The 24,964-nt window shown below is 54.2% G+C and overlaps 1 protein-coding gene across 1 annotated transcript in view; it reads right to left on the reverse strand.

The window, feature by feature from the left end:
• The window catches only part of AGAP3 (ArfGAP with GTPase domain, ankyrin repeat and PH domain 3), a 105,637-nt gene that overhangs the window by 8,966 nt on the left and 71,707 nt on the right, over window positions 1-24,964 (reverse strand). Inside the window, 2 exon segments of the mRNA XM_037383891.1 lie at window positions 8,248-8,409; window positions 12,853-13,026. Coding sequence (XP_037239788.1) covers window positions 8,248-8,409; window positions 12,853-13,026 — 336 coding nt within the window.

A 24,964-nucleotide genomic window follows, 5' to 3' on the forward strand; every position in this document is an offset into this window, starting at 1 on the left:
CCCACACAAGTTGAATCAGACTCAAGTCATAGCTTGAGGGAAAGTATGGGGCCTTCTCAGACCTTTCTGGGGAGAAAGGAACAGCTGTCTGATGGGGCAGGGGCATTTCTGGCCAGATGAAAGGGTGGCATAAAGGAGATGACCTAGGCAGAAGGATTCAGACTACCTCTGTTGAAGCAGAGTTGGCAGAATGCCCTTCCCTGCACCATGTGTAGGGCACAGCCTCCTCCCTGGTGGCCAGAAGAGCCCCAGAGCTTGCCAGCTCAGACTCAACAGGGCTAAGGTCCTGGAGGAAGCCACTCCTACAGGAATCGGGACCCCTTTCCAGCTGCCTCAGGGTAGAGGGGCTATCCCAGGGCCAGAAGGCAGAGCCCATCTCCCTGGCCCTGCAGCTGCCTGCAGGAGTGCTGGTGGGAGTCCATTACGCCAGCTCCATTAGAATTAGTGGGCAGCGGAAATGAACGCGCTTGTCTCTCTCTTGATGATTTTTTGATGATGTTTTAAAGACTGAGCTCCGTGAAGAGTCGCTGAGCAGAGTTCAGTGCAAGCCGGCTCTGCTAATGGGCGTTAACCCCGTGACCCAGCTCCAACGCTGCCCAGCAATGTGTGCTCCAAACGAGAGCAGAATTAGCGAGGGCACTGCGCAGCAGCCGGGATGGCCCAGGCTGTGCGGCACTCAGACACCTGACTCACAACTGAGTCTCCAAGCTGAGGTGGCTTGAGGACTTCTGCAGCAGCTGCAGCAAGGTGATTAGCCCTCACGGCATTACCCTGCAGCAGCCTGCTGGGCTAGAGAGGGGGGAGGCCAGCAGCCCCCACTGCCAACAAGCCGCCTTGGGAGGAAGCGTCTCCTTAGGGCAGCAGATGAGCTCCACAGGGCTGGCAAGAAATGTGCCTGTGCATGCTGCCAGGAACCAGCACAAAGCGAAAGGAAGAGGGTAAGAGAAGAGCCCCACCAAGAAGCTAGGGTGAGACAGGGCTCTGCTGCCCAAAGGTGCCCTAGGGCTGAGCTGCCCAGCAGACTGGTGGATGTGTCACGGTCACCTGGGGAAGCAGCAGAGGATGTTGGAGAGGAGAAGCAGCATGGTGAGGAAGGGAAGCAGTGGTGTCCCAGGAGTGCTGCCCTTACAACTGGTGCCAGGACCGTTCTCTCTGCTCACAGTGGGAGGAAGCACAGCTTTGGGTGCATAAGTGGTACATCAGGGTGGCTAAAAACACCTTAGCTTTAGCACACAGCTGGGCGCAGGGCTCTGTGCTGCTCTGTGAAGAGCTCAGACTACATGCCGCATTGATGCAGAAGGGGCCAGCCTGGAGACCCCACTGTACGGAGTCCAGGGAGTGGCATGTCCCACCTCCTTCCCCAAGGCCACCCTGCTTCTCCCTGGGGTGTGGCATGAAACCTTAGGCCAGTGTGTCTCCCTGGAGAGCTGCAGTGGGACAGGCTGGCCACATCCCACACAGGTACCCAAGGTGACCCTGCACAGGTTGGGGCAGCACTCTCAGAGCACAAGCAGTGACACAGGGCAGGCTGCATGCCTACCATGACACAAAGCAGTTCTGCGGGGAATGGACGCAGAAGATGGAGCAATGCCCCTCTAGTCACTTTGGGAGATGTGGAGTGATGCTCCTCACCCAGCATGGCAGGATCGTGCCTCTCTTGGCACTTAGGGACAGAGCTGCAATTCTCTTCCCACACAGGGCACTGGATAGAACTCGCCCACGCCAGCCTGCAAGACACAGGGCAGCACTTCCCAACCCAGCGGGCTGGACAGGAGAGAGCTCAGCACAAGGGATGGTCAGGAGCACTTCCATGCCAGCGCACCAGGAACAGAGAATCCTCCATGCCAGCCAGCTCCCCAGCTGGCTCCTTCCCTGGTGGGATGAGACGCAGCCCCTGCCCTGCACGCAGGACCATGTGGGACGCCTCTCCCTACATCCCAGCAGGTTCAGGAAGGCAGAGCAGGATCCCGTTCAATCTCAGTAAAAAGAGCAGTGGAGCTCACACTGAGCCGTGCCCTGCTGTTGAAGCAGAAGTCCCCTCTTTCACCTGCACTGTCCCCCAGCTTCCAGTCACATCCCACCTCCCCTTTGCACTGCCCTTCTCCTGCTCCTGTCCTCTCTCCCACTTGGAGCTGGCATAGCAGAGGTGCAGCCTCTGGCTGCCCTGGCGAGGGGGTGGGAGGAGGTGGGGGGACGCTTCCAGTGTGTGGGGTGCACGGTGGGGAATCAGGGGCTGGTCCTGCCTTCAGCGCAGGGAGTCCCTGGCCCACAGCTCTGCTCTTGTGCTGCCAAGTCTGTCCAGAGTATCCAGGAGCAGGGCAGCCAGCAGGCCCCCCAGCCCCGGGATGCTTGTTTGCAAGCTGCCACTGTACCACATCATTATGAGGTGTTTGGGATATCAACAAATTAGCAGGCGTCTGGGAAGAGAAGGATGCAGCACCATTCGTAAATGTCAGCTCGCTGCCTCCTCATTTTGCAGATCATTAAACCCAATATTCCTAACCTGTATTAGTGCAATGGGGACAGGCCCCCTCCACATTGACAAGCCACCAGGAGAGCCACAGCAAGAATATTGCTATGCAGATCCCACAGTGCCTTCTGTCCCAGTGCCCCCAGACCCCAGAGAGCCCCAAGCTGAGCTAGCACATTCCGACCACCCCGTGCTGCCTGCCCTGCCCATGGGGGCATGGCGGGCTGGGGGTGGCAGGGCCAGGGAGGGCTCTGTGCAGCAGCACTGGCAGAGATGGGCAAGCTCAGCTGCGCACAGAGGGCATGCCGTGGGGTACCAGATGTGTGCGGGTGCATACACATACATGCATGCACATTTGGGAAAGGATAGCAAAGGCAGTTGAGGCTGCATGTCAGGAAGAGAAGGTGCTCCTGTGGGACTGATGGGCAGGGGGGGTCACTGCAAGGGACCAAGCATGTCATTTCTGTGTGTATGATGGGGTGGATGCCATATGGGGTGCAGTGTGTGCAGACAGTGCAGTGGGGCTGGGAAGCAGCAGAAGGACCATGCAGGGTGCGTGCATGCATCAGGGCAGGGGATGACGCTGTGGGCACACGAGGGAGGGCATGGGACAGTGCAGGCTTTATAGTGCATGTGGAAGCTTGCTGCAAGACACACCGGTGGGGCTACGGCTGTGCACACAAGGGTCTCCCAGAGGGGCAACACAGAGCTGTACGAGGTGCCCCCCAGGAATCCCAGAACGAGGTGGGTGTGGAGCTGATGGAGATGGGGGATCAGCTGTGGCATGGCTATGCCCAGGCACGGGCTGCTTTCCTCCCACCCAGGACACAGCAGGGAGCTCGCGGGGTCTGTAATGAGCAGGAGTGACTTGTTAGCACTGAATTAAGAGGCCTGGTGGAAGGAAGTGCACGGGTGACACAAGCTGCGTGGGGCAGGCGGGAGCTGAGCAATAGCAGCTGGAATCCCCAGCAATCTGGTAAGCGCAGCTCAGCCTCACACTCCCAGCTCACCGATATTGGCCTCCGACAGCCCCCGACAGTTGGTATTAATCATGCACATCGCCCCAACACAACTCTTTACTGGCCATCAATTTCCCGTGGGTTTTAAAACTAAAAAACAAAGACAAAACCGCGTCGTTTGGCCGCCACTGAGAAGCACATTAAGGGGCTGTCAGCTTCTCGACATGCACCCTGCATCACTCTTTAAGCACATGAGAAGTTCATTATCCCTGGAGCTCTGGCAGCCATGGGGATGCTAGCGTAGGGAGCGTCGCAAAGGTGCTCCTGCCATCAGACATGCCTGGTGGCTCCCAGGGTCCTCCTGGCTGCCCAAAACAGGAGCCTGGGGTCCCAGGCAGGGAGGGGGCACAGCTGCAGCGGGGGCTCTGGGCTTGTCTGTGGCAGGACAGGGCACTCCTGGCCACAGCGCTTTCCTGGGCTTTGATCTTGAGCAGATTTTCTTGATGGTCCCTGCAGGCTGATGCTGCAACCCCACCATGGTGATGAGCATTTCTGCTGCGAGCATTTCTGCTGCAACATCCTGTGACAGCCTGACACCACATTTGCCAGCCTGTGGGTGCTCCCTGACAGCCTGAGCCATACTCTCCAGTTTGGTGACATCCCCGGCAGCCCAATACCACGCTTGCCATAGTTTGCTGATGCTCCCTAGCAACCTGACACTGCGCTCTCTTTAACATGCGACCATGTAAAAAAGCAACAGCTCGTTTGATTTATGATACTTCAGAACAACTAAGATTCAATTGCTCTGCACGTCCCTGGCTCTGATTACCTCCTAAATGAGATAAACTGATGGCAATTTATCCCCAGACCTCACCAACTTTCCCAGGATGCTAACCTGAGATGCTCATGCCCTGCACACGTAGGCATGGGGCTGGGTGCATGGGAAGGCAGCCTGGCTGCAGCCCACGTTCCTCTGCACTCCCCTGCTGCTGTTGCTGCTCCTGCCTGGGAGAGGCTGTGACCGAGGGCTGAGCCTGACACCTTGCCTGTGCCTGGCCCACCCAAGCTGCTGCTCTGGGGGTTCCCAGCAGCGGCACCCCCCAAACTGGCAAGGCTGGCATGAGCCAATGGGGAGCACAGCTGTCCTGCTCCCAGGCCGGTGTGCCCTCCTATGCGGGATGAGCACCATGAGGGATGGCAGCTCTACCACAGGGCATGGCAGCCCTGCTCTCTGCACAGGGATTTTTACACTTTCACCTTGCTGACTATGTGAAAGCAAAAAGCTCCGATTATCCTGTTACGAAAAAAAATACTGTAACCGTTCAAAAGCAGCTAAAAAAGATTCAAGGAAGAATCAGACATACGTATGGACACCAGGCCATAACATAAGTCATCAGTCATGTTCCTGATGTGGAGCAGCGCTCAGCCCCAGGTTCACAGCTGGAACCAATAGCTGACCATCAAGACATCAGGATGGGACCTTGCATAGAGGCTCATTATCTCTTATTTGCTTGTTGCCAGTTTCCACTTCTAAAGCAGGCTGCCATGCAGGACAGTGACCTGGGTGTGACTCCAGTCTCGTGCTCGCCCAGAGTGTCTAGAATGGAGACAACCCAAACATCAGTCCCACAGTCACTCCTCTGCATCTGCCCTGGGCTGCCTGCCTGCTCCTGGTGACCCATCACGGTGCTGAGCTGCGTCAGCTCTCGGGGCATCTGCCCTGGGCTGCCTGCCTGCTCCTGGTGACCCATCACGGTGCTGAGCTGCGTCAGCTCTCGGGAGCAGCCCTGCTGCTGGGAGCAGGAGAGAGACAAAATGCATCACTCAGAGAGGGTACCATGAGCAGGGAGACCCAGTGCCAATCAGACGTACGGCAGGTGAGGGGATTGTCTGCCTGAAAAGGAGCGTGCGATAGGCAGCTCTGCAATCTGTATTGAGCACAGGGGGGTACAAGGACCCCTCCTGAACAGAGATGTCCTCCTCTCCCCAAAATGGAGTATACAGCTGTTTGCCACTGAAACATCAGGCTGGCTGCAGCAGGACCAAGCTGTAAACCTTGAAGCGTGTGCTGCCTGCGCACGGCAGCAGTGGCTGACTCCTGTGGACACGGAGCAGGGTGCCACTGGCACGGATGCTGCCCACAGCCCCCTCTGCACCTGCAGCACGCACAGCCTGGCCGGCCCAGGAGATGCTGATGCAAGGTAACCCGTGAGGACGACAGAACTGACCCAGCCTTTGGAAGCCAAATTTTGCCATCAGGTCAGTTTTCTAATACAGTATATTGTATAAAAAATAATACAAATTAAGTTTTTGAAAAGCCGACCAAAAAGCCAGAAAACCCGCCATGCAATAACCCATGTGGGGGACACTGCACGGGACTGCTCTGACCCAGCCAGAACCTGGGAGCAGCAGGTTCTTGCCATCTCTGCCTAATGACAGCGCTGAGCCAGTGGATACTGCACTCATTCACCGACTGGAGGAGGACACAGGGACCTGGAAAGGCTGTGTTAGGCCGGATTGCTCTGGTGACTTCAGATCACAGGTGCCCCTTCTGCTCTGCTGTGCCCCTCCCGCCTCTGCTGTGCTCTGCTAACCCCTCACATGGTGTCCTCACTGCTCCCTTCCCACCACCGCACCGGTGCGGACTAAGCAGCCGGCTGCCACATGTCCCAGCAGCGGCAGTACTGCAGGTCACTGGGGAGGTATGTTTCCTGCTCCCGGTTCTGGTGCCAGAGGCTTCTGGCAGCAGCAGAAGCAACGTGTGTGCAAGGTCTGTGCAGTGACAAATGAAGTTTGGTAACTGACACTTCACTGGCAAATGAAGTTCTGTGTTGATAAATGCAAAGTAATGCACACTGTAGGAAAAAATTACATTACTCCAACACCTGACAGGGCTCTAAATTAACTGTATCAAGCCAAGACAGGCCTGGGTATCACTGCAGATAGCACAAGACCTCTGCCCCACGCACCACCATGGTCAAGGACCAGGGCAGGGAATAACAGAAAATATTCTGTTGCCCTCGTACACATCACGTGGTATCACATCATCACTATGTGCTGTCTCAGTCATTCCGCCTTCCAAGGATACTGCCAAACAGGGAAGGACAGCAAAGGTGAACATGCAACTGAAAAAACCTCCCTATGAAATGACACAAAAACTGGGATGTCTCAAAGATTCATGGACTGGGCATCTGAGGAGGAGGATGACAACCATCAACCTGCCCACCCGGATGCAGAGGGCAGGGAATTCTGCCAGGGGCCAGATCACACACATCTTGTGGAAAAGTAACTAACTTAATTTTAAGACTTTGAGCAGTGGTTAGTCCACATTACTGCTTCATAAAAGTGTTTCCACATTTAATTACCTTTTCCACTAAGAAATTGTATTCAATTTTGTGTAACTTGAGATCCCAGCCTCTGCACCTTCTCACATCCCTGTCAGCTAACGCTGCGTAGCCTTGCAGGACCAGACTTTTCTCTATAAGTGCTGAAAATATCAGTCCTTTGCTTCCCAGTCTTTATTCTGGTAAGCTGAATACCTCAATGTCCACATCACAAATACATTCACCAGACCCAAGTCAGTTTTGGGACCTTCTTTACAACTCTGTCCAATATTTCCATGCCCTTTTGGAGTATTATTTAGAGGATGTGGCACAGTACTTTAGCATGCACTTTCTTAGTCTCACGGGTAAGTGCAAAGTCATTCTGCTCTTTTGTATCCTGCTTTTACAACACATAAAGAATACATGTCTCTCTTTTTGCCAAAACACTGGACTGAGAGAACTACAAACCAAGAGCCGATGTGGGGAAGGGCAGTAACATGTCTGAAAACTCAACATATACCCATAGCTAAGAACACATCAGTTGTTCAACAAATTGTAAATACAGATAATACTTCTTGCTTTTCATGAGACATCCAGTGATTATGATAGACTCAACTGATGCTCAAGACGCCCGAGTCAACCACTGCAAAGGGCAAGTCTTTCCTAAACTCCGTGGTTTTCAGATGAAGTTAACTACAACAGAAAAGACTGAACAACAGAACTGCTGAATTCCCATGCAGATCATCACCCCAGTGTTTCCAAGAGAGGGAACTTAAGAAGAGTTGTTCTGCCACAGGAAACCTGGGCTGCTGGTCTACAGGCTGACCTGTGATTTGGCTAACCATAGATGCAGGCTTTGGAGAATGTGGTTGCCAAGCTCATCTCTACCTGGACAAAACTGGATGGGTTTTCACAGCAAAATACACCTTCCTGTGTCTTGCAGGCTCCCTGCCAAGCTTTGGGTTCCTCTTCAAAAACCGCAGACACCAAAATTTCTCAACAGAAAAACCACCAGTACTTTCAGCACAAGCAAAGCAATGTATACGTCTCCAACTGGTTGCCTGAAGTAGATAGATAAACTTTTCCAAGAGACCCTCAGCTTGAGGCAGACGGCCAGCATAGGTCTTTTAAATGATGAATGTTTGGCCAATTTACAAGCCGAGTGAAATAGGTTATTTCTTGTGGAAGAAAGTGTCTGCACACCTTAAGCATAGTTAAGCATGCCTTAACTATGTGGTGTGCTCTCAGGTCTGCTAATACAGTTAGTTACCACTAACAGTATGTGCAGTCACAGGCATGATGGCAGTCCTGCTTCTGCTGCAGGTGAGAAATCAAGGGCAGATCAAGAGGGGCTGGTTGCTCCTTTCTGCCCGAGCACAGCCAGCTCAGAGGAGGAGTGCTCTAAGCCCCAGGTCCCCGACAAGCCCTGGCAGGACTCCTGGGTGCCCAGCGCTCTGAGCCGGCAGAGCTCCCCCAAGCAGAAGACCTTTCCTACCTTCTGCTGCTGTGCTGGGGCCGTCAGGCCGAGTAGTCCCTGTGCTCTTTTTCCTGCGATGCTTCTTCCTGTTCGCATGTGGTGATGGAGGTGGCTCCAGCTTCGGGCTGGCAGCACTGGAAATGTTTGGGCTGGAGCTGAGAGAATCTGCAGTACCATTAGCTGGGAACAAAGATAAAGAAAGTAATGTACAGCAAGACAGTGACAGGCTGCTCTTTCTAGAGACAACCAAATGTCCTGGAGACAGCCCTGGTGCTCCACCTGGCTCAAGATGCACAGCCCTATGAGACAGGACAGCACCTGTGCTCAGTCCCATTGCATGGGGCAGCTCCAGCACCCACACTCCAGCTCAGGGCTGGCAGGCTCTTTGAGCAGGGTCAGGCTGGACACACTCTGCACTGGAATTCCTTCAGGATGATCACACAGAGACAGCGCTGGCATCTACGTAGCCAGGGTGAGCACAGTGGCATCACTGGGGGCAGCCTGACATACCAATCCCTCAGCACACATCCCCATGTGTACTGCTCAGTGGCAGTGTCCTCACAGGGCAGGGCATGCGTTTGGGGAAGGGACAGTCCCAGGAGGTGCTGTTGGCCCCCCCAGGAGCAGATCCAGGTCCCAGGATCTGAAGAGCTGCTGCAGAAGCATCGATACCCCACGGCACTGCTCTACCAGATGAGGTGACTGGGGCTGCCACACTTAGGAACCTAAGCATGATGGTCTCAATAGGCTTCCGATACGGAGCTGAAGAAGCTGCATCCCCAGCAGCAACGCACCAAATTTATCCTCAATCATACTGTTCCTTACAATTAATAGCAGAATTAGAAACAATCAGGGAGCTGCCTAATTACTGTCAATTAGAGCGCGCTAATCAAGCTCCGATCACACACACACACGCTGCCGCTTGCACTCACCATTAAATGTCAAATTTCATTAGAGACCAGCAACAAAATCAAAAGCCTGACATTCAATTTCAGCAGCACACACAGCGCAGGCTTCCAATCAGCATAAAAATGCAGACTCCGGGGAAGGCAACGAGGCGCAGGAGCCCTCGCTGCACTGTTAACCCTCTCCGAAATACACTCCTGCCTCTCCAGTGTCCACCCACCCACCGGGCATGTATGGCAGCTCCTCTCCCAGCCTGCTTCCATCCCGGGCAGCTTGCCATCCACTTTGCAACGACCCAGTGTCTCCCACCAAGTCCTAACCTCTGATTTCCATGCTTTATGACACCTGAAATTGAGGAAGTAATCACGGTGTGTAACAAGGGCAGCATCCTCCAGCAGTGGGGACTTGGCAAACCCTTCTCAGGCTCCAGCCTCCCATTTCAGCCTTGTTTGGTCAGCCTGGCTCTCTGGGGCTCGCTCTGTCTCTCTGTGGCAAAACCAGCATCCAACACCGGGACAGAGGCCTACCAGCAGGAGCCAGGGACTGCCCCATGCAGAGGTCTGGCATGTAGCTGGTGTCCTCGCAAGGCTGGGAGAGGAGCCAGCATCAAAGCTCTTCCATCTCTGGTTTCTACTACGTTTGACACACACTAGTAGGGTGTTTCTGCTGCTATTTATCCACAGGGAAATAACTCACCCTTGACAATTAAGAGAGATAAATCTAATAAAATCAGACTCCAGTTTTATAAATATAAATTACTGATACTGTTCAACAGGACTACATTTAGAGCAGGTGTGAGGCACCTTCATCTCCCAGTCTTAGATGTCACAGGGGACCTGAACTTTCTCATCTGAGTCTACACGTGGTGCCTGCAGCCTACCTCTGCTGCCCACCTGCTCACCAGGCTGCCCCCCGGGTCAAACCAGGCACTGCTGGCATCCTGCCCCCTTCCAGGCTCAGTGTGAGGGTTCGTGCATTTCTGCAGCTCCTGCCAATGTGCTGGTGGTGAGCCTGACACCTCCTGCTCCACAGAGCACAGGCTGTCCATGTCCCTGCTCTTCTTACTGCCCAGCAGCCAGAGCCACAGAGCTGGAGGCCTCCAGGGCCTCCAGTGGGATGGGGATGGGACTGCAAAGGGACGGGGGCAGAACATGAAACACGCTCCTCTAAAAGACCAGGTGTTGCTTGCTCTCCCTCTTTCCCCAGCAGGCCAGAAGTGAGCTCCTCTGACCCACTCGGGGACTTCCAGGTCCCCATCTCACCCTTCTGCAGGCACCTGTGGGACCTCCTGGTTCCTCCCTCTGAATCAGCTGGCCTTACGGGCAGCCCCTGGGTCACCATGGCTGGGGCGTCTTCCCATAACGAACAAACACAAAATGTGCTGGTGTATGTTTACACGACCTGTACAGCCTGTCCCACCCCTCTTACATGTGCTTTCCTGGGCACAACTGGAGAAGTCAGCCCATCCCCTGGCACCAGGAGGGCAGCCTGCGGGGCTCCTCACCCTGCCCACCATTTCAAGCTGGAAGCTCAGTGGTGCGCTCAGACCTGGGCTGCGCGGCACAGTGGCATTGCCGGGCCCGGTCGCAAGGCACGCCTGCTCTGCCATAGCTCAGCCCCGTGGCAGAAGAGGGACAGGCGCTCAGCTTGGCACGCGCAGGAAGCCCTGCCTGCCCCCCCAAAAGCTTTGTGACGCTAAGAACCCACTTGTTCTGCTGGCTGCTGGCCAGGCAGGTACGCAGCCCACCGAGCCGCCCGCCTGGCATGTGCGCAGCCCAGGGCTGCTCCAGCCAGCAGCGCCAGGAGCCCAGGGGGCTGCCTGCCGTCCTGAGTGGTCCTGTGGGCAGGGGACAGATGCTGGGAGGTACAAAATCGCTGTTGTCCCTGCCAGCGCAGCAGTGACAGCACTGCGAGCTGTGAGCTGGGCGACGGACGGAGGCTGCTCCAGCAGGTCCCCGAACAGCCGAGCTGGTTGCCCCTCGCAGGCTACAGGCCCTTCAGCACAACTGGCCCAGTCCGCATCTGCGGACCACTAACACAGGGCAGGGCCAAGCAGGACCGACCCGCAGGGCTTGGGGTCCAGCATAGTGTGGCGGGACCCAAGAGTGGATGAGCAGCCATCGGTACTTGAGACATGTGAGCCAAACACCTCACCCCTCCACATCACAGGGGGAGCAGCACCATCTCAGCAGCCATTTGTGTCGGCCTTCGTGTTACTTTGCACGAAAGAGGCAGATTGCTTTGGGGTGGCCAGGGAGCAGAGGCCAGCTGCTCTCCTGTGACACTCGGGCCAGAGCCAGGGTAGGCAAAACGCACTGCACAGCCACGCCAGGCCCCACGCTCTGCCGCGGCACTGCTGGGAGGAGGACAAGCCCTGCCACAATGGCTCCTGGGCACAAGGCAATCCAGGCAGCAGCTGCTGTCCGGAAGGGCTGCACCACAAAACTCACCTGCGTCTTCTTGCCCGCACCGGGGTCTGCAGACCCTGCTGCCGCGCACACAGGGGCACACTTGGCATTGTGGCACGGAAGGCTCCTGCTGCCGGTGTGCACGGCTCCCCAGGGCAGGGGGAGGTACTCTCAGCAGTGGGGGTACCCCTCTCCCGGCATGGGGGACCTGCCCTACAGTGTCCCAGCAGATGCGTCCCTGTCCGATGCGGTGCGTGACGTGTTGGTCCCCCCCTCGCATCCCGCTTCCTCCGGTGCTGGAGGAGCAGAGGCTGCCCTGCTGCACCCCGTGTCCGAGGCGAGGGGAGGGGGGGCTGCTGGCACATTAATGCTCAGAGCTGCGCCCTTCCGCTCCCGTCGCCTGCGCTGCCCCATCAGCAGTAACAGTCTGATTAATTCGCTTCCAGCAGGGAGCTGATGGGGCCAATGATGGAGCCGCTGCATCAGGCGCGCTGAAATTGATAGTTTTTCACAGTTACAAATGAGGAGCCTCCTCAGCTGCAAATGGCGCCCGCACAGTCGGACTCCGGTAATGATCATAAAGAGGCTCTCTTTAAACTGCGAAAGCCCCTGGGACCGAGCGGGGGGGCGGCTGCCGCGCTAATGAGAACTACAAGGGGCGAGCAGGCATGGAAATGGCTCCTCCACTCTTGATGTGCATTTAACTGCTTTTTTAGTGCGGCGGCAGAGCCAGGAACGAAGGAGTGATGAATGCAGCACAAAAGCATTTATTTTCCAATTCGGCAAAGTGGCTACGTTGGGAAATGTATGAATTATTTTAATTCACTCAACTGTCCTGAAACATCACAGAGAGCGAGTGAGCGTGGGGGGAGGGGGCGGGCTGCATTCAGTGTGTGCTCCAGAGACAGGAATTACTCTTATTCGTTCAACTGCCCTGAAACCTGGGAGCTGGGGGTGCTGACAAGGAGCAGAGATGAGGGAAAGTGATGGTTGCCCCTCGCATGGTGAGTTGAGTGGGGCAGGCAGAGGAGTCTGTGGTCAGACCGGTCCTGCCGCAGAGCAGCATCCCTTGGCTGGAGGGAAGCTTTACTGTGCCTGGCAGGAGAGCTTCTCCCCCCCAGGGTGGACGCTGCTGGCTGACCCTCAACAAGGTGGACAGTCCCAACAAGGCCGCAAAGGCTGTGTCTGACACCCACGAGCAAACTCTGGGCTTGCAGCCACAGGGCAGAGCTCACAACTGCCCCCATCACCAAAGTAAGCCCCCCCCGCCGCTGCAGGTGAGGGGAGCATGGTCAGAAGTGCTACTTACAAGGGTTGGGGCAGCTGCCGGGGATAGCCACAGCCTCATTCCACTGGTCTGCGCTGGAGATGGAGTAGGAGCGCTGGTGCATGCCGTCTGGCTTGGAGCTGAAGCCCACAAGGTTGATGCCGCTGATGGAGCGCTCTGAGTGCAGGGAGGTACTGCTGGTCGAGTGAGGAGCACCTGGAAGAGAGGCATGAATTGAGCATGAACCAACTGCTGCTCTGAAGCATGATGGAAGAAGGAAAAGCTGTGCAGTACCCAATGCGACATGCTCCTGGGGGGCCCTGCATGAGCACAGGCTCTCTTTGGTTCTCCTCTCCCAAGGGGTGCCAGCACATGACCCCCCAAAGGTGCTGAGAAAACAGCATTGTCCAGCACACACCATTTCTCAGAGGACACCCAGCTTGACGGATTTCAGCGCCGCACCCTGGGATGAGTAGCTAGCCATCCTGGCACACAGCTTCCCCCTCCAGCCAGATTTTGCAGCTGGAGTTCACAGTCTGCTCACAATTTTAACTATAGCCTCAGGCACCTGGACAAACATGCACCCACCCCATAGCCAGCATGCTTATCCTTACTCCTTAACTTCACTCCTTGCATGTCCCTAGCAAGAAATACAACCATGCTGCAGGCACTAGGAATGAATGGGAAATCATATGGAGGATGTCAAAGTGACAAGCAGGGGAACAGACATCTGTAAGGTGGACATCGTGGGTGTAAATGCCTCTTCCCAATAGCTGGAAACCCCTGGAGCTGAGCCCAGGAGCCTGAACCCCCAAGAAAGCAGTGTTTTGGGGACCAGAGGCTATCACAGAAGACACGATCACCCAGTGATTCAAAATGGGTCAAGTGTTTCCGGATTACAAGGATATCCAAAATTTCCAGACTAGTAAACAGTACAGTTCTGACAGGGAGCAAGGCTGCAGGCAACCTGCCAAGGAGGATGCTGCTGCCCTAGAGGGACTGCCCTACACCTGCCCACTGCAAGCACGTTCCCGTGCCTCCCTTAGGGCATTCAGCTCCAGCCTCCGTAGAGCAAGAGCTCTGGGGAGCTCAGGGCTGAGCAAAGGGTCCCTGTCCCTACTCTGAAGCTGTGTTTCCTCCTTCCACACCCAGAGGCACAGATGCTGGGCTGGGACTCTCACACCACCCCTTCTGGCCACAGAAGATGGCAGGGCCCGCTGAATGGCTCCAGCTGCAGCGTGCCTGGCTGATGAGACGGGCACCCACATCCTGACCCCTCTGCTTGCTCCAGCCTGCCAGAGCTGACCACCCCACGACCATGCAAGGAGCCGGGCTAAGAGAAACCAAGCAACTTGTTTCATGGGACTGGTGCCTAAGAGGGATCCTTTCACAGAAGCAGGCTGGAGAGCAGATGGAAACTTGCAGAGTGGGTCCCAGATGGATTTGCTAAAGCCACAACAGCTCACCTGTGTCTTCGCTTGTGTAAAACCAGCCTCATTTTGCTCTCACAGAATTCCAGCACAGCTGAGGCTGGCCAGGACCTCGGGAGACTGTCCTGCCCGACCTGTGCTCAAGTGGGGCCACCCACAGCCAGGCTGCGTCAGGATGCTTTTTGAGTATCTCCAAGGAGGGGGACTGGGACCACACAGCCTTTCTGGGCAACCTATTCCAGTGCTCAGCCATCCTCCACCAAGGGCAAAGCCCCACAAAATCCCATGTGGAGCCCCAGATTTTGTTCATCAAGTCATGTTTCTGTCCCTGCTGTTTCCTTGAAAACCTAAGAAATGTGATTTGATTGTCACTGGTACCCGAGCACTGCCTGAGGCTGCAGAGTGCCTGGAACCACAGCTCAAGAAGCCCAAATCCCCCCCTGCAAAAGGTGGACCCAAAGCATGTGCTGAAGGGAGGGGTGATGTGGGCCATCAGCCATCCACCAGCACCCATTGCTCACCGCCAGCGCGGCAGGTGCCTCCCACCCTCCTCCGTGCACCCACCCTGGACCAAAAATCCCCCTTCTCTGCTGCACTGCAGAGGGACGACCTGCAAGCCCTGCCTGCCGATCCTGCCTGCGCGGTGGTTCTGAGGCAGAGCTCGCCGGGCGGCCTGAGCTGCCACGGCCCCTGCCCGTGGGGCAGGAGCAGCAGCGCCACTGGCTCGACTGCCTCCAGCCCGGCTGCAGCGCTCCCCCTCCCTCCCCTTGTTCAGCACCACAGAAACACGTGTAAAACCGTGACACTGACTTTGCCTCTAATTAGCCCTTAATTTACAAGACACACTCGGAAGGGTAATTAGCTGGCGCTCAGCTCCCGACTGCCGCATCCATCTCCTCTCGCCTCCTCGTGGGAGGGAGCCTGCTGCCACTGGAGCAGGGACAACGCTGCTCTCCCGGGGCTGGGAAGTGCTGGGCCCTGGGGACCATGCTGCTGGGCTGGGACAGGACAGGACAGGGTGGGATGGGACGGGACAGGACGGGACAGGTCAGGATGGGATGGGACAGGACGGGCTGTGCCCAGAGCTCAGGCAGTGCCTGCCGGCCCCAGCCCAGGCTGTGCATGCAGCCAGTGTCTATTGCCACAGCCATGCAGGGGAGGGAGGCAAACAGGAGGAGCGCAGAGAGCGGGGGAGAAGCTTCCAGCAGAGGGGAAAGCCCTGCAGAGCCCCAGTTTGCCCCTTGCACCCCCACCCCAGCCAGGCTGTAAGCCCCAGCCTGCTGGCATGTGCCCTTCCATCGCTCCTCCGAGGACCCCAAGCACCCCAGCCCTGACCAGGGCCAGGGACCTGCAACTTTGCTGTGTCCAAGGCACCCGCCAGACCTGTCCTCCATGATGGATCTCATTGGTTCTGTGTGGTGGGTGAGGCTGAGCAGAGGAACGAGTGCTGGCTGCAGGAAAGGCAGCAGGAAAGGAAGGCTGCTGCGGTCAGACTCGCCGAACAGCAACCCCAGGTGCCTCGAGAGACTGCCCCGCAGCCCTGCTCAGCTCTGCCGCCGCCTGCTCTGGGAGTACACTGTGCTGCCTGGGCAGGTGGCCACAGCTGCGGCGTCACGCCGGGCCTGCAAGACACCAAGTGTGTGCAGAAGAAGACTCACTTGGGAAAGCCGCTGACACATGCTCAGAGCCCACTCTGCACACCCACAGCAACACCCGACCCTGCAGCACTGCCCAGCGTGAGCCCCTCGAATCTGACGCCTGCCTTGCCAGCAGCACATGCCGTGAAGCGGTGCCAATTTGCAAATTTCATTTTGAAATGAAAGGGTGCTGCCACGAGTTCCAGGAACAGCTTCTATCAGCCTCTGCAGCCTCTCCAGGAGCTCCCTGCACTTTACACCAGCTGCCTGGAGTCACCCAGTTGCAATGTCCTCACAGCCCCTGGCTCACCGACCTCTCGGCTGCGCCACTCCACCTCGTCTCAGGGACCTGCAAGGTGGCCCCAGCAAGGCTCAAGCTCTCAGGAATTGCATCCCTTTGGGAGTGGCACCACCGGCAGTTGCTGGATATGTTCCCTTTAAATGAGGGAAGCAAAGTGAAAGGTGAATAAAAGGCTATATGTAAAACACTAATTGCCTCTCTGAGCCAAGGCGTCCAGGAACTGAACTCTCCCTGACTCTGCCTTACAGCCCCTCAAGCAAAGCTCTCCCAACCACTACTTCCTCCAAACCCCCAAAAAAGCAGTTCACGTAGACATGATAGTGTCTACTCACCAGCAGGCAAGGCTTTGTGATGCCTTTTTAAGTAAAGCCTAACTGATAACATGGCAGTAAATGGAGAATCACCAAAAAACAGACCATCATTTTTTTAAGTGTGGAGTGAGGCAGCCTGGCCACTTCAGTAAAACACTCAGATCAAAGCAAACGGGAAAGTCTTCAGTAAGGTGCAGATGCACAGGGAACTGGATAACTCAGGTGAGTTAACAAAAAAGGGTACCATCGGCTGGGAAGGAAAGCATTTGCAGAGTCACTTCAGGATTCTTGGACAAATCTTTGGATAAATTTAGCATTTTCAACAGCAATTTGGCAAAATAATACACAGGTTCTGGTGAGATTTCCTGGTGACATTAAGCTGGAAGCACTGCCAGTATTTTGGCAATGAAGACATCATGCAGGACTAGATGCTTTTGAAAAGTGAGCTAACAAAACCACAACAAAATCTTTTAGTACAAAATGCAAAGATGTACTCTGGAACTAAGGGGCCTGATTCAGAAAGCCCTGGAAAGTATGTACTGCTGTCTATGGGATCTGGATTGCAGCTCAGTGACAAGAATGTCTGCACTAGGCTGGGAACACCAGAGGAAAAGGAATTCTGCAAGTATCACCAAACCACACCACCACCAAGGCTGGAAAGCTGAATGTGATCCCATGCGTGCAAGATGAAGTATGTCTTCCATAACTGGGAAACACGCATGCTTGCTGCACAAAGCTGGTGTGATACGTCACCTAGATCCTCACGCACAACCCACCACCTTGAAAAAAACCAATTCAAGGTGGAACGGGTACAGAAGACAAAGGTGACTTTCCATTCCTATTGATCCCATTCGCCCAGCGCCCCACAGACAGCAGTCCTGAACTACTGTCAACTGCCAGTAATAGCAGTACAAAGTGTATGGATCTGCTAAGCAAAGCACATACATTTTTTTAATAGGAGTAACAGAAATACTTACATTCTTGACAACTTCACTGAGGAAAAGACCAGTTCTTTCTCCTCCTTCAACATGCAAGAACCTGACCAGCACTGGAGAAACCAAGCCATGACACATCAGCACTACTTCCTACCACCAGCTTTCGACACCCATTTCTGAGCAAGCTCCTGGTGATGCCTGACATCTCCTGGATGTGCAAGTCCTGAGCATTGAGTGTCTGCAGGCTGGCCAGGGCACGGGACAGAGACTGCCTCAGTGGCACAGATGGCTACACTCTGTGTGCCAACAGACACAGGACAGATACCAGTGATTATGGGCCTGGGCTAATCCCTTTGCTGTGATTGATGTCGTGAACCCAGGAACACTGCCATTTCAACCTGAGAAAGGGGACAGGGTCCCAAAGGCTCATCTTCCTGCAACACCAAAGTGTCTGCACACCCTCAGACCCTGCCTGGCGACAACTCAAAGGGCGGGCTGTCTCCTGCTGGATTTATTCAACACTAAAATACAGCCAACGGGAGGATGGTCAGATGGCAGCTAAATTCTGCTCTGCCTGCGCATCTCCACGCTACTGTGGTCAGGATGGCTCAGTTGGACACGATTATCAGGCATGGCAAAGTGAGCATGGCAAAGGTAGCAGAGGAAACCCTTGGAGAAGTTTGCAGCTCCCATGAAAACTGAAGGTGCCGACTTCTGAACCAGCTGCTGCTGTCTGGAGTGAGCTTCGCTCTTGGTTCCTTCACTGGAGCTATGTTCTGGCACAGCGTAATTACTCGTGGATGGGGTCATTGCTCTTCCTCGAGCAGCAGACTGGGTCTCATCAGCTTGGCCTCAGCTCTTCACGCTTCCATCGTTTCTCAGCTGGAACATCCCAGCATGCTCCTTCCCCGTGTATGAAGCCACCACGAGCCCAGGCTGATGCAGCAGTGGCAGGTGATTTTAGAGAAAGCAGGAGGCTGGCCGGATACTCCACCCCAGCTAAGACTGCTTCTGGGTTCCTCCGCCTCCCAGAAACACAAAGGGATAGATCCCCCAGCACCCGCACCCCGTGACTGCCCCGAGGCCCTGCGGAGCTGAGGGCACAGCCAGGCAATTACCTGCAATTACGTTTTTCTGAGCAGCCCCCAACTGCCCACCCCCACCTCAGGACCGCTCCCCTGGGGCAGACGCAGGCTGCTACCCTGCCTTTATAACATGGAAGAAACCACGTTCCTTTGGTGGAACAGGGCTATGCTGAATTTTGAAGAGGCACAAGCTAGACAGCAGTTGGGGAATTCCCCCTTTTTTAACGGCCAAGCACAGGTCTTTTCTCTGGAGTGCCAGGCCTTGCTCCGGCACAGGAGGAGGGCTGCCACCAGGCTACCTCGCAGCAGAGACTGCCAGCTGCACAACATGGGATGGTGATGAAGCCACCCCAGGGCGGGGCGAGGACACCCTGGCACAAAGCAAATCCTGTTTTCTCTAGTGCTGCCGTAGGCCAACAGCACGCTGCAGATTAATGCTATTCACTGCCTGCCAAACCACGTCCTGAAGAGTCATCAGTTACCACTACCCATTAACCAAAACTCTAAGGTACTTGTTGCCAACCGATCATCACTTATTCCAAGCAGAAATCAGAATGACTGCAGGTCACCTGAGTGCACCAATGCTCAAGCACTCTGTGGGTGCCTGCCGCTGGAACATGCCTTGCAGCCCCCCGAGAGCCGCGTGTGTGGGGCAGCCGCGGTGGCTCTGGGACCCCGGCGTGCTGCTCCTGGGCTGTGTGGAGCGCGCTGGACCGGGATCCACCTCCAGCTGGTGGGAAACTCCTCACTTGTGAGAAACCAACCAGTTCTTCTGGGGAGGCGAGAGCCAGTGAGCCTGGTTAAGCTGACTGCCTGTGAAATCCCCGCTGGTAAAGACATAATTCACCACTCTCCGTCAATGGGCGGTCAGCTGCCATGTGCACAGGAATGCAGCTGTCCTGGGAGCACCCCACGGTTGCCTTTCCCAGAGCTGCCCCCACCCCCGGAGCAGGTCCAGAGCCAGAAGAGTCTCCATCAGGTTGGTTTTCTGAACAAAGCACTGCCTGCTGTTTTGCTGGACATAGCTGCTCCCTTCCTCTTGAACAATTCCTACCAGCAACAAGGCCAAAACACGTAGGCTAGCTCTTATCAACCAGGAGCACCAGGATGGAGACGTGCCATTTGAAAGACATTAACTTCCAAGTTCTCCTTGGGAGGTGGCAACAATGCCGAGCACCTACACAGCCCCACAGGCATGGCAGGGCATGTCCTGGGATGACACGTGTCCTTCCCAGCTCCGCTAACAGCAAATGCCTGTGGGAAATCACCGATCCAAACTGCAGGCGACCAAGGTTTCCCAGCCCTGCTTCTGAGCAAGGCCATCAGATCTGCCAGCTTGCACACAGTGGGAGCCATTGCCTTTCACTGGGCCTCACAGATGCTCTGACACTGGGGAATCGTCCTCCTTTCTTAGCACTGCATTTGGAGAGCGCGTTTTTGGACATATGCACATGGTAAGTGCCTCTGTAGCGCCCCAGCTCCTACCGAAGCTAATCCACAGTGGGTACGAACTGCCAGGAAAAACAGCTCTGCGTAGTCCAGGCATCTCTGGGTGGAAGGGAGGAAAACCCAAGCTGCCAGCAGCAGGATGGGAAGAGCTGGCCACGACACCATTATCGTTTTATACTCCCATCTCCTAGCCACAACCCAGATGAGCCAAGGCATCTCAAGCCGGCACAGCAGACTCATCTCTGGTTCAGATGGCGACCAGCTCCACGTACAGGGTCAGCAGGACCCCAACAAACCCCAGAAGCCTGTGAACAGTGATGCAAAATCCCCAGGCACAAAGAGCACGCTGACAGCCCAGGAACCGCAGGCAGCCGCAGCCACTCAGTGTCCCTCCAGCCTGAGCTGTGCCCGCACTGAGCACTGCGCAGAGCCCATGCAGCCTGCTGCAGCACACCTCATCCGCTCACCACACAGCTCCACTGCCATGGGAGGGTGGCCAGAGATGTGTGGGAAGAGGCGAATCCGCCAGGAGAGCCAGCGAGAGTACATGGGGAGAGGGAGTCAGAAGCAGCCACAAGTAGCCCTCTGGTTGTCTGATCTTTTCTGCATAGCATAAAATTACACCATAGGTCTTCCACTAATTTACTCCTGCCTGAACTACAGCCTATCTTTTAGAAAATCTAATCTTGATTAGAATATTGTCAGTGGCAGAGAAATCACAGCAGCTCTTGATAAGTAGTTCCCGTGGTTAATTACACTCACTGTTGAAAACTGCACCTTATTTCCAGTCTGAATTGTCTTGCTTCTGCTACCCGTCATTGGATCTCGGTTTATTTTTATCTGATAAAGAGCTCTCTATTACCAAATTCTTGCTCCTATGCAGGTACTTACAGATGGTGTTGAAATAATCTCTTAACCTTTTCTCCGATAAACTAAACAAATCAAGCTCCTTGAATCATTCCCTAAAAGGTGCATTTGCAAGCATTTCATTGTTCTTACAGGTATTCTCTGAGTCCTTTCCAATCATCGGTTTCGTTCTCATACCGTGGACATATGAAATGCATGAACTTCAGCCCTCTAGAAGTCCTCTCCATCCCAAAATTGACAGTCACCATCAACATGTCAGAAAGACCTTGACCATGTCTTCTAGAATTCCTGAATTAAATAATTCAGACGTGCTGATTCAAACATGTCTAAATCTCCTACCTGCTGTTTAATATGCTTCCTAATTACAGTTGGAAGATGAAGAATTCATCGTTCTGTGGTAAGATACATCACCTTGCGTCTTCCCAGACACCAAACAGAAGTGCTCACTGAACACTTTTTTTTTTCCTCCTTTATTAATCATTCTACTATTTCTATACAGTAAGGAACGAATGCTAGTTTTAGGATTCATTAGTTTCTAATACACTTGAAAAAACCCAACTTTCACTGTCTTTAACTCTGCTGGTTACCTTTTCTGTATCCTCTTGTGCAACCACGGTACTACAGGCTCCTGACGCTAGCCAAGAAGGGGGAAGGTGAGCTGAGAAATCAATTTCAGGTACTAAATCCATCACTTTTATTTGTAAGTTACGTAGAGTCTCCATGGACATGTAAAGTTGAAGATTATGAACTCAGTAAACTATACGAACAGTGACTATTCTCATGATTCACAGGCTGAAAATCCTGTCACACGGTGGCCAAGATGCTGTGGACAAGCAAGCCGCTTCAGCAGCAGCTCACCAAGTACAAGGCACAGGACGAGCGTGAAGTCAGAGCGCATCAAGCAGCAGCCGAGGCCCCGCTGCATTCCCAGGCTGCACCACTGAGACAAGAACGGGAAAAAGCACCAGGGAGGACCCAGGAACTGCTGTGGGCTCCTCCATCTGCATCTGTGTTGGAGGAGGAACCAAGATGCAAGATCTGTCTTTTTTTCAAGTGAAGCAGCTACAAGACAGAGAGGGAAAGAGAAAATTCCCTGGAGGAGAAAGGCAGCAGGATGGCAGTGCCAGCCATCCCCTCAGCTGAGGCACTGATGTCCCCACAGGGAAGGTGGTGGGGAGCTGCACCCAGCAACTGTGGCGTGTTGGTATTCTTACCTTGCTGGTGACTTTGTTTCCAAGTTCTTAGTCAACAGCATACTCTGCTAAATGCATTTAACTCCTTCCCTAAATGCAACCGGTACTCGGCGTGGTCTGGGGAAGCTGGCCAGGCACAAGGTACATGGTTTCCCCACAAGCAATGAACCCAGATAAAACGATGAAACAAACCCTTTGTGCGGTTGTAACCAGAGCAAGTCTGGGAACGTCAGGAGCCGGAATGCTTCCCACAAAGCCAAAAGGGTCACTTTGAGGGCTGCTCATAATTAATCACTCGTGGCGGATGTTCATCTGCAGAGCTCTGGCAAAGGGCTAAATGGCAGAGAGAGCCTCCACCCGTGGTTCCAGCTGGCCATGAGGACCACACCGGTGTTACCAACTACTACCTACCGGGGCTTGCAACTGCTGCTCAATACTTACTGATTACTGTATTATGTTGCCGTTACTTTTATTGCTTTTTGTATACATGCAGATACACAGATGTACAAAATACTTTAGCACAATACAGCTTGCTCCCGTCCACTTGCTTTTGTTCCTGTGCATTCTTCACTATCTGGGCAGAGAGAGAGTGAACAGTTTACATCTCCTCTTAACCCAGATTTGTACATTTTAAAGCGCTGCAACCTTCCTTTTGATTTTAACTTTCTAGTATCCAGTAAAATGTTCTTTAAAAACTCCTAATTATGCTTCACTTTTTTTTTTCTGTTTAAGTTCTTTCTCCCAAATGATCTGGCTCATAATTGCTTTCAGCTTTGTGAAATTGGCTCAGATTTATAGTTTTGTGTGTGTGTCTGTGCATGTGTGTATTTAATACTCTGTATTTCTGATTTGAATTTTACTCTGCCTGAAGACCAGTACAACAAAGTCAAGGTTACTTTTAGCTAAGCCACTACTAAACTGTAGTTTTGTGATTCATTCTCATCTGCTTAGATGAAGGTAACTATGGCATTCTCCATGGGGGCTGCATTGTTTGAACCAGCAGGATTCAGAAAGTCTGAGGAAGCTTTAGTGTCACTTGGCTAGAAGTTCTGCAGTGACTATTACCACAATAACTAATTTCCTCTCCAACACATTATAACGAAATACTTCAGAAACTGTTTCTGAGACACGCAAACCAAAGCACTGGGAATGAGCAGAGGGGAGTGCGTGATGGTCCTTGTCTTGGATCTCTCTCCTGATCTGTCAATACAACCAGAGGTGTCACTTACAGTCTCTGTAGAAACCTGAAATCACCAACTGCAGAAAGTAATGTATAAGTAATACTGTTTAAAATACAAACCAGAAAAGTTTCTGTGTAGCCAAAAAGCCCAAAAGAGATCAGCAAGACCACGGTGGGAGACAGACACTCACAACAGGTTGCAACAATACGAATCACCATTTGCATTTACAGTCAGAAGCAGGAAGCCTAATACAAAATTGCAGGAAGGAAGGAAACAAACTCAGAACTTTCTGGGTTTGCTGCAGAAGCAAACTGTGGATCTGGACAAGTATTGCAGTCAATGATGAAAAAACTGCATTTGCACACAGCTCACGAATGCTGGCAACCGAAAGGCCATTCAGCTTACGCTAGAATTGTATTATATTTTCTTACGTAACTCCTGTTTCTAAAGCTATTCACTCATAACATTTTATACACCCCTGCGTGCTTTGCCCAGAGGCGTACAGAACCAGCCGGCGTGCACAATACCCAGGGAGACCATGGATCTGCTTAAAGTTCTGCACAGGTTCCTTGGAGGGGACAGGGCAAGCACTGCTCTATTTGGAGCAAGCCCGTAATGGGATGACTCGACTTGCCTGCTAGCAAAGGGGTTTTGCACCTTCCTCTGGGGCATCTGACTGTCCAGCAGCACAACAACGACCCCAGGCACCGGGCCCACGTGCCCGCAGTGTGGGGTGGCAGAGGAGAGGTCAGCAAGCGGGAATCAAGGCAGGAGCGGCAGCCTGTGCTCGGGAAGGGACGAGCTGGCAGGAAGACAGGGTGACAGCAGAAAGGGCATGAGTTTGTTGCCTGCAGGAAGTTGCTCCGCTGCCCCTCTGCCTCTTGCAGCTCAAGCGTGGTCCAAATGGAAGAGAAAGCATGGTTTTCTGGAAAAGGTCCTCAGTCCACCCCAGGAGAATACCAGCTACCCTGCCACCCCAGTCTTCCTTGGCAATGTAGGGCATGTTATTTATACTGAGATTTTCACAGGTGGCTACTAAGTATACCCTCTTCATTTTTCCAGGTGCCCTGTGCAAGACACCCAGAGCCAGATGTTCAGAAATGCAGGATGCTTCCATCTACAACTGCAGCCGATGGGTCTGGCTTGCTGCCCCTGTGCGACGAAGCCGCATGCCCATCTGGCTTCCCTCGGCATCTTCATCGTCCCTGGGCAGGGTTCTGATCATCACAGCGTTCTGTCTGCCTGGTTCTTTTCTCCTCTCTGCTCCTCTCCTCCTCACTTTCTCTGAGGCCCTTTTCCCTGTTCAGCCCTGCAATGCACAGCTCCTTTAGTGTTCTAGCAAGTAATAAGTGTATCAAGTCCAAGTAATTATCTCTAATTAGGGTTAGTGATTATACTGTTGGGTCGGAGAAAATCAATCTCTGGTTTCCCATCAGGGAGGGCAAAGAGAGTCGGGGTAGGGAGGGGAGGAAGCACTGGCAGCTCCCTCCCGTGCTCCAACGGCTCCCGCGAGCTCCCCGCTGCCCGTGCTGCTCCTGGCATGCTCGGCCCGAGGACCAGGAGCTCCGGGTGGGCAGAGGGCAGCCCACCCCAGGCACCACCAGCGGCCACCTCACAGCGCAGGCTGCGCCTGCAGGTCCCTCTCACAGGGTCACCGGGGCTCGTGCTCTGTGGCTAGAGGCAAGACACCATGTGGGGTGCTGGAGCCACTGAGGCTGGGCTCCCCGAAGGACAGCGTGGAGCAGAGACCTGAGGAGGTCCCGCA

Source organism: Falco rusticolus, chromosome 4 (assembly GCF_015220075.1).
Source record: "Falco rusticolus isolate bFalRus1 chromosome 4, bFalRus1.pri, whole genome shotgun sequence".
Lineage (NCBI taxonomy): Eukaryota > Metazoa > Chordata > Aves > Falconiformes > Falconidae > Falco > Falco rusticolus.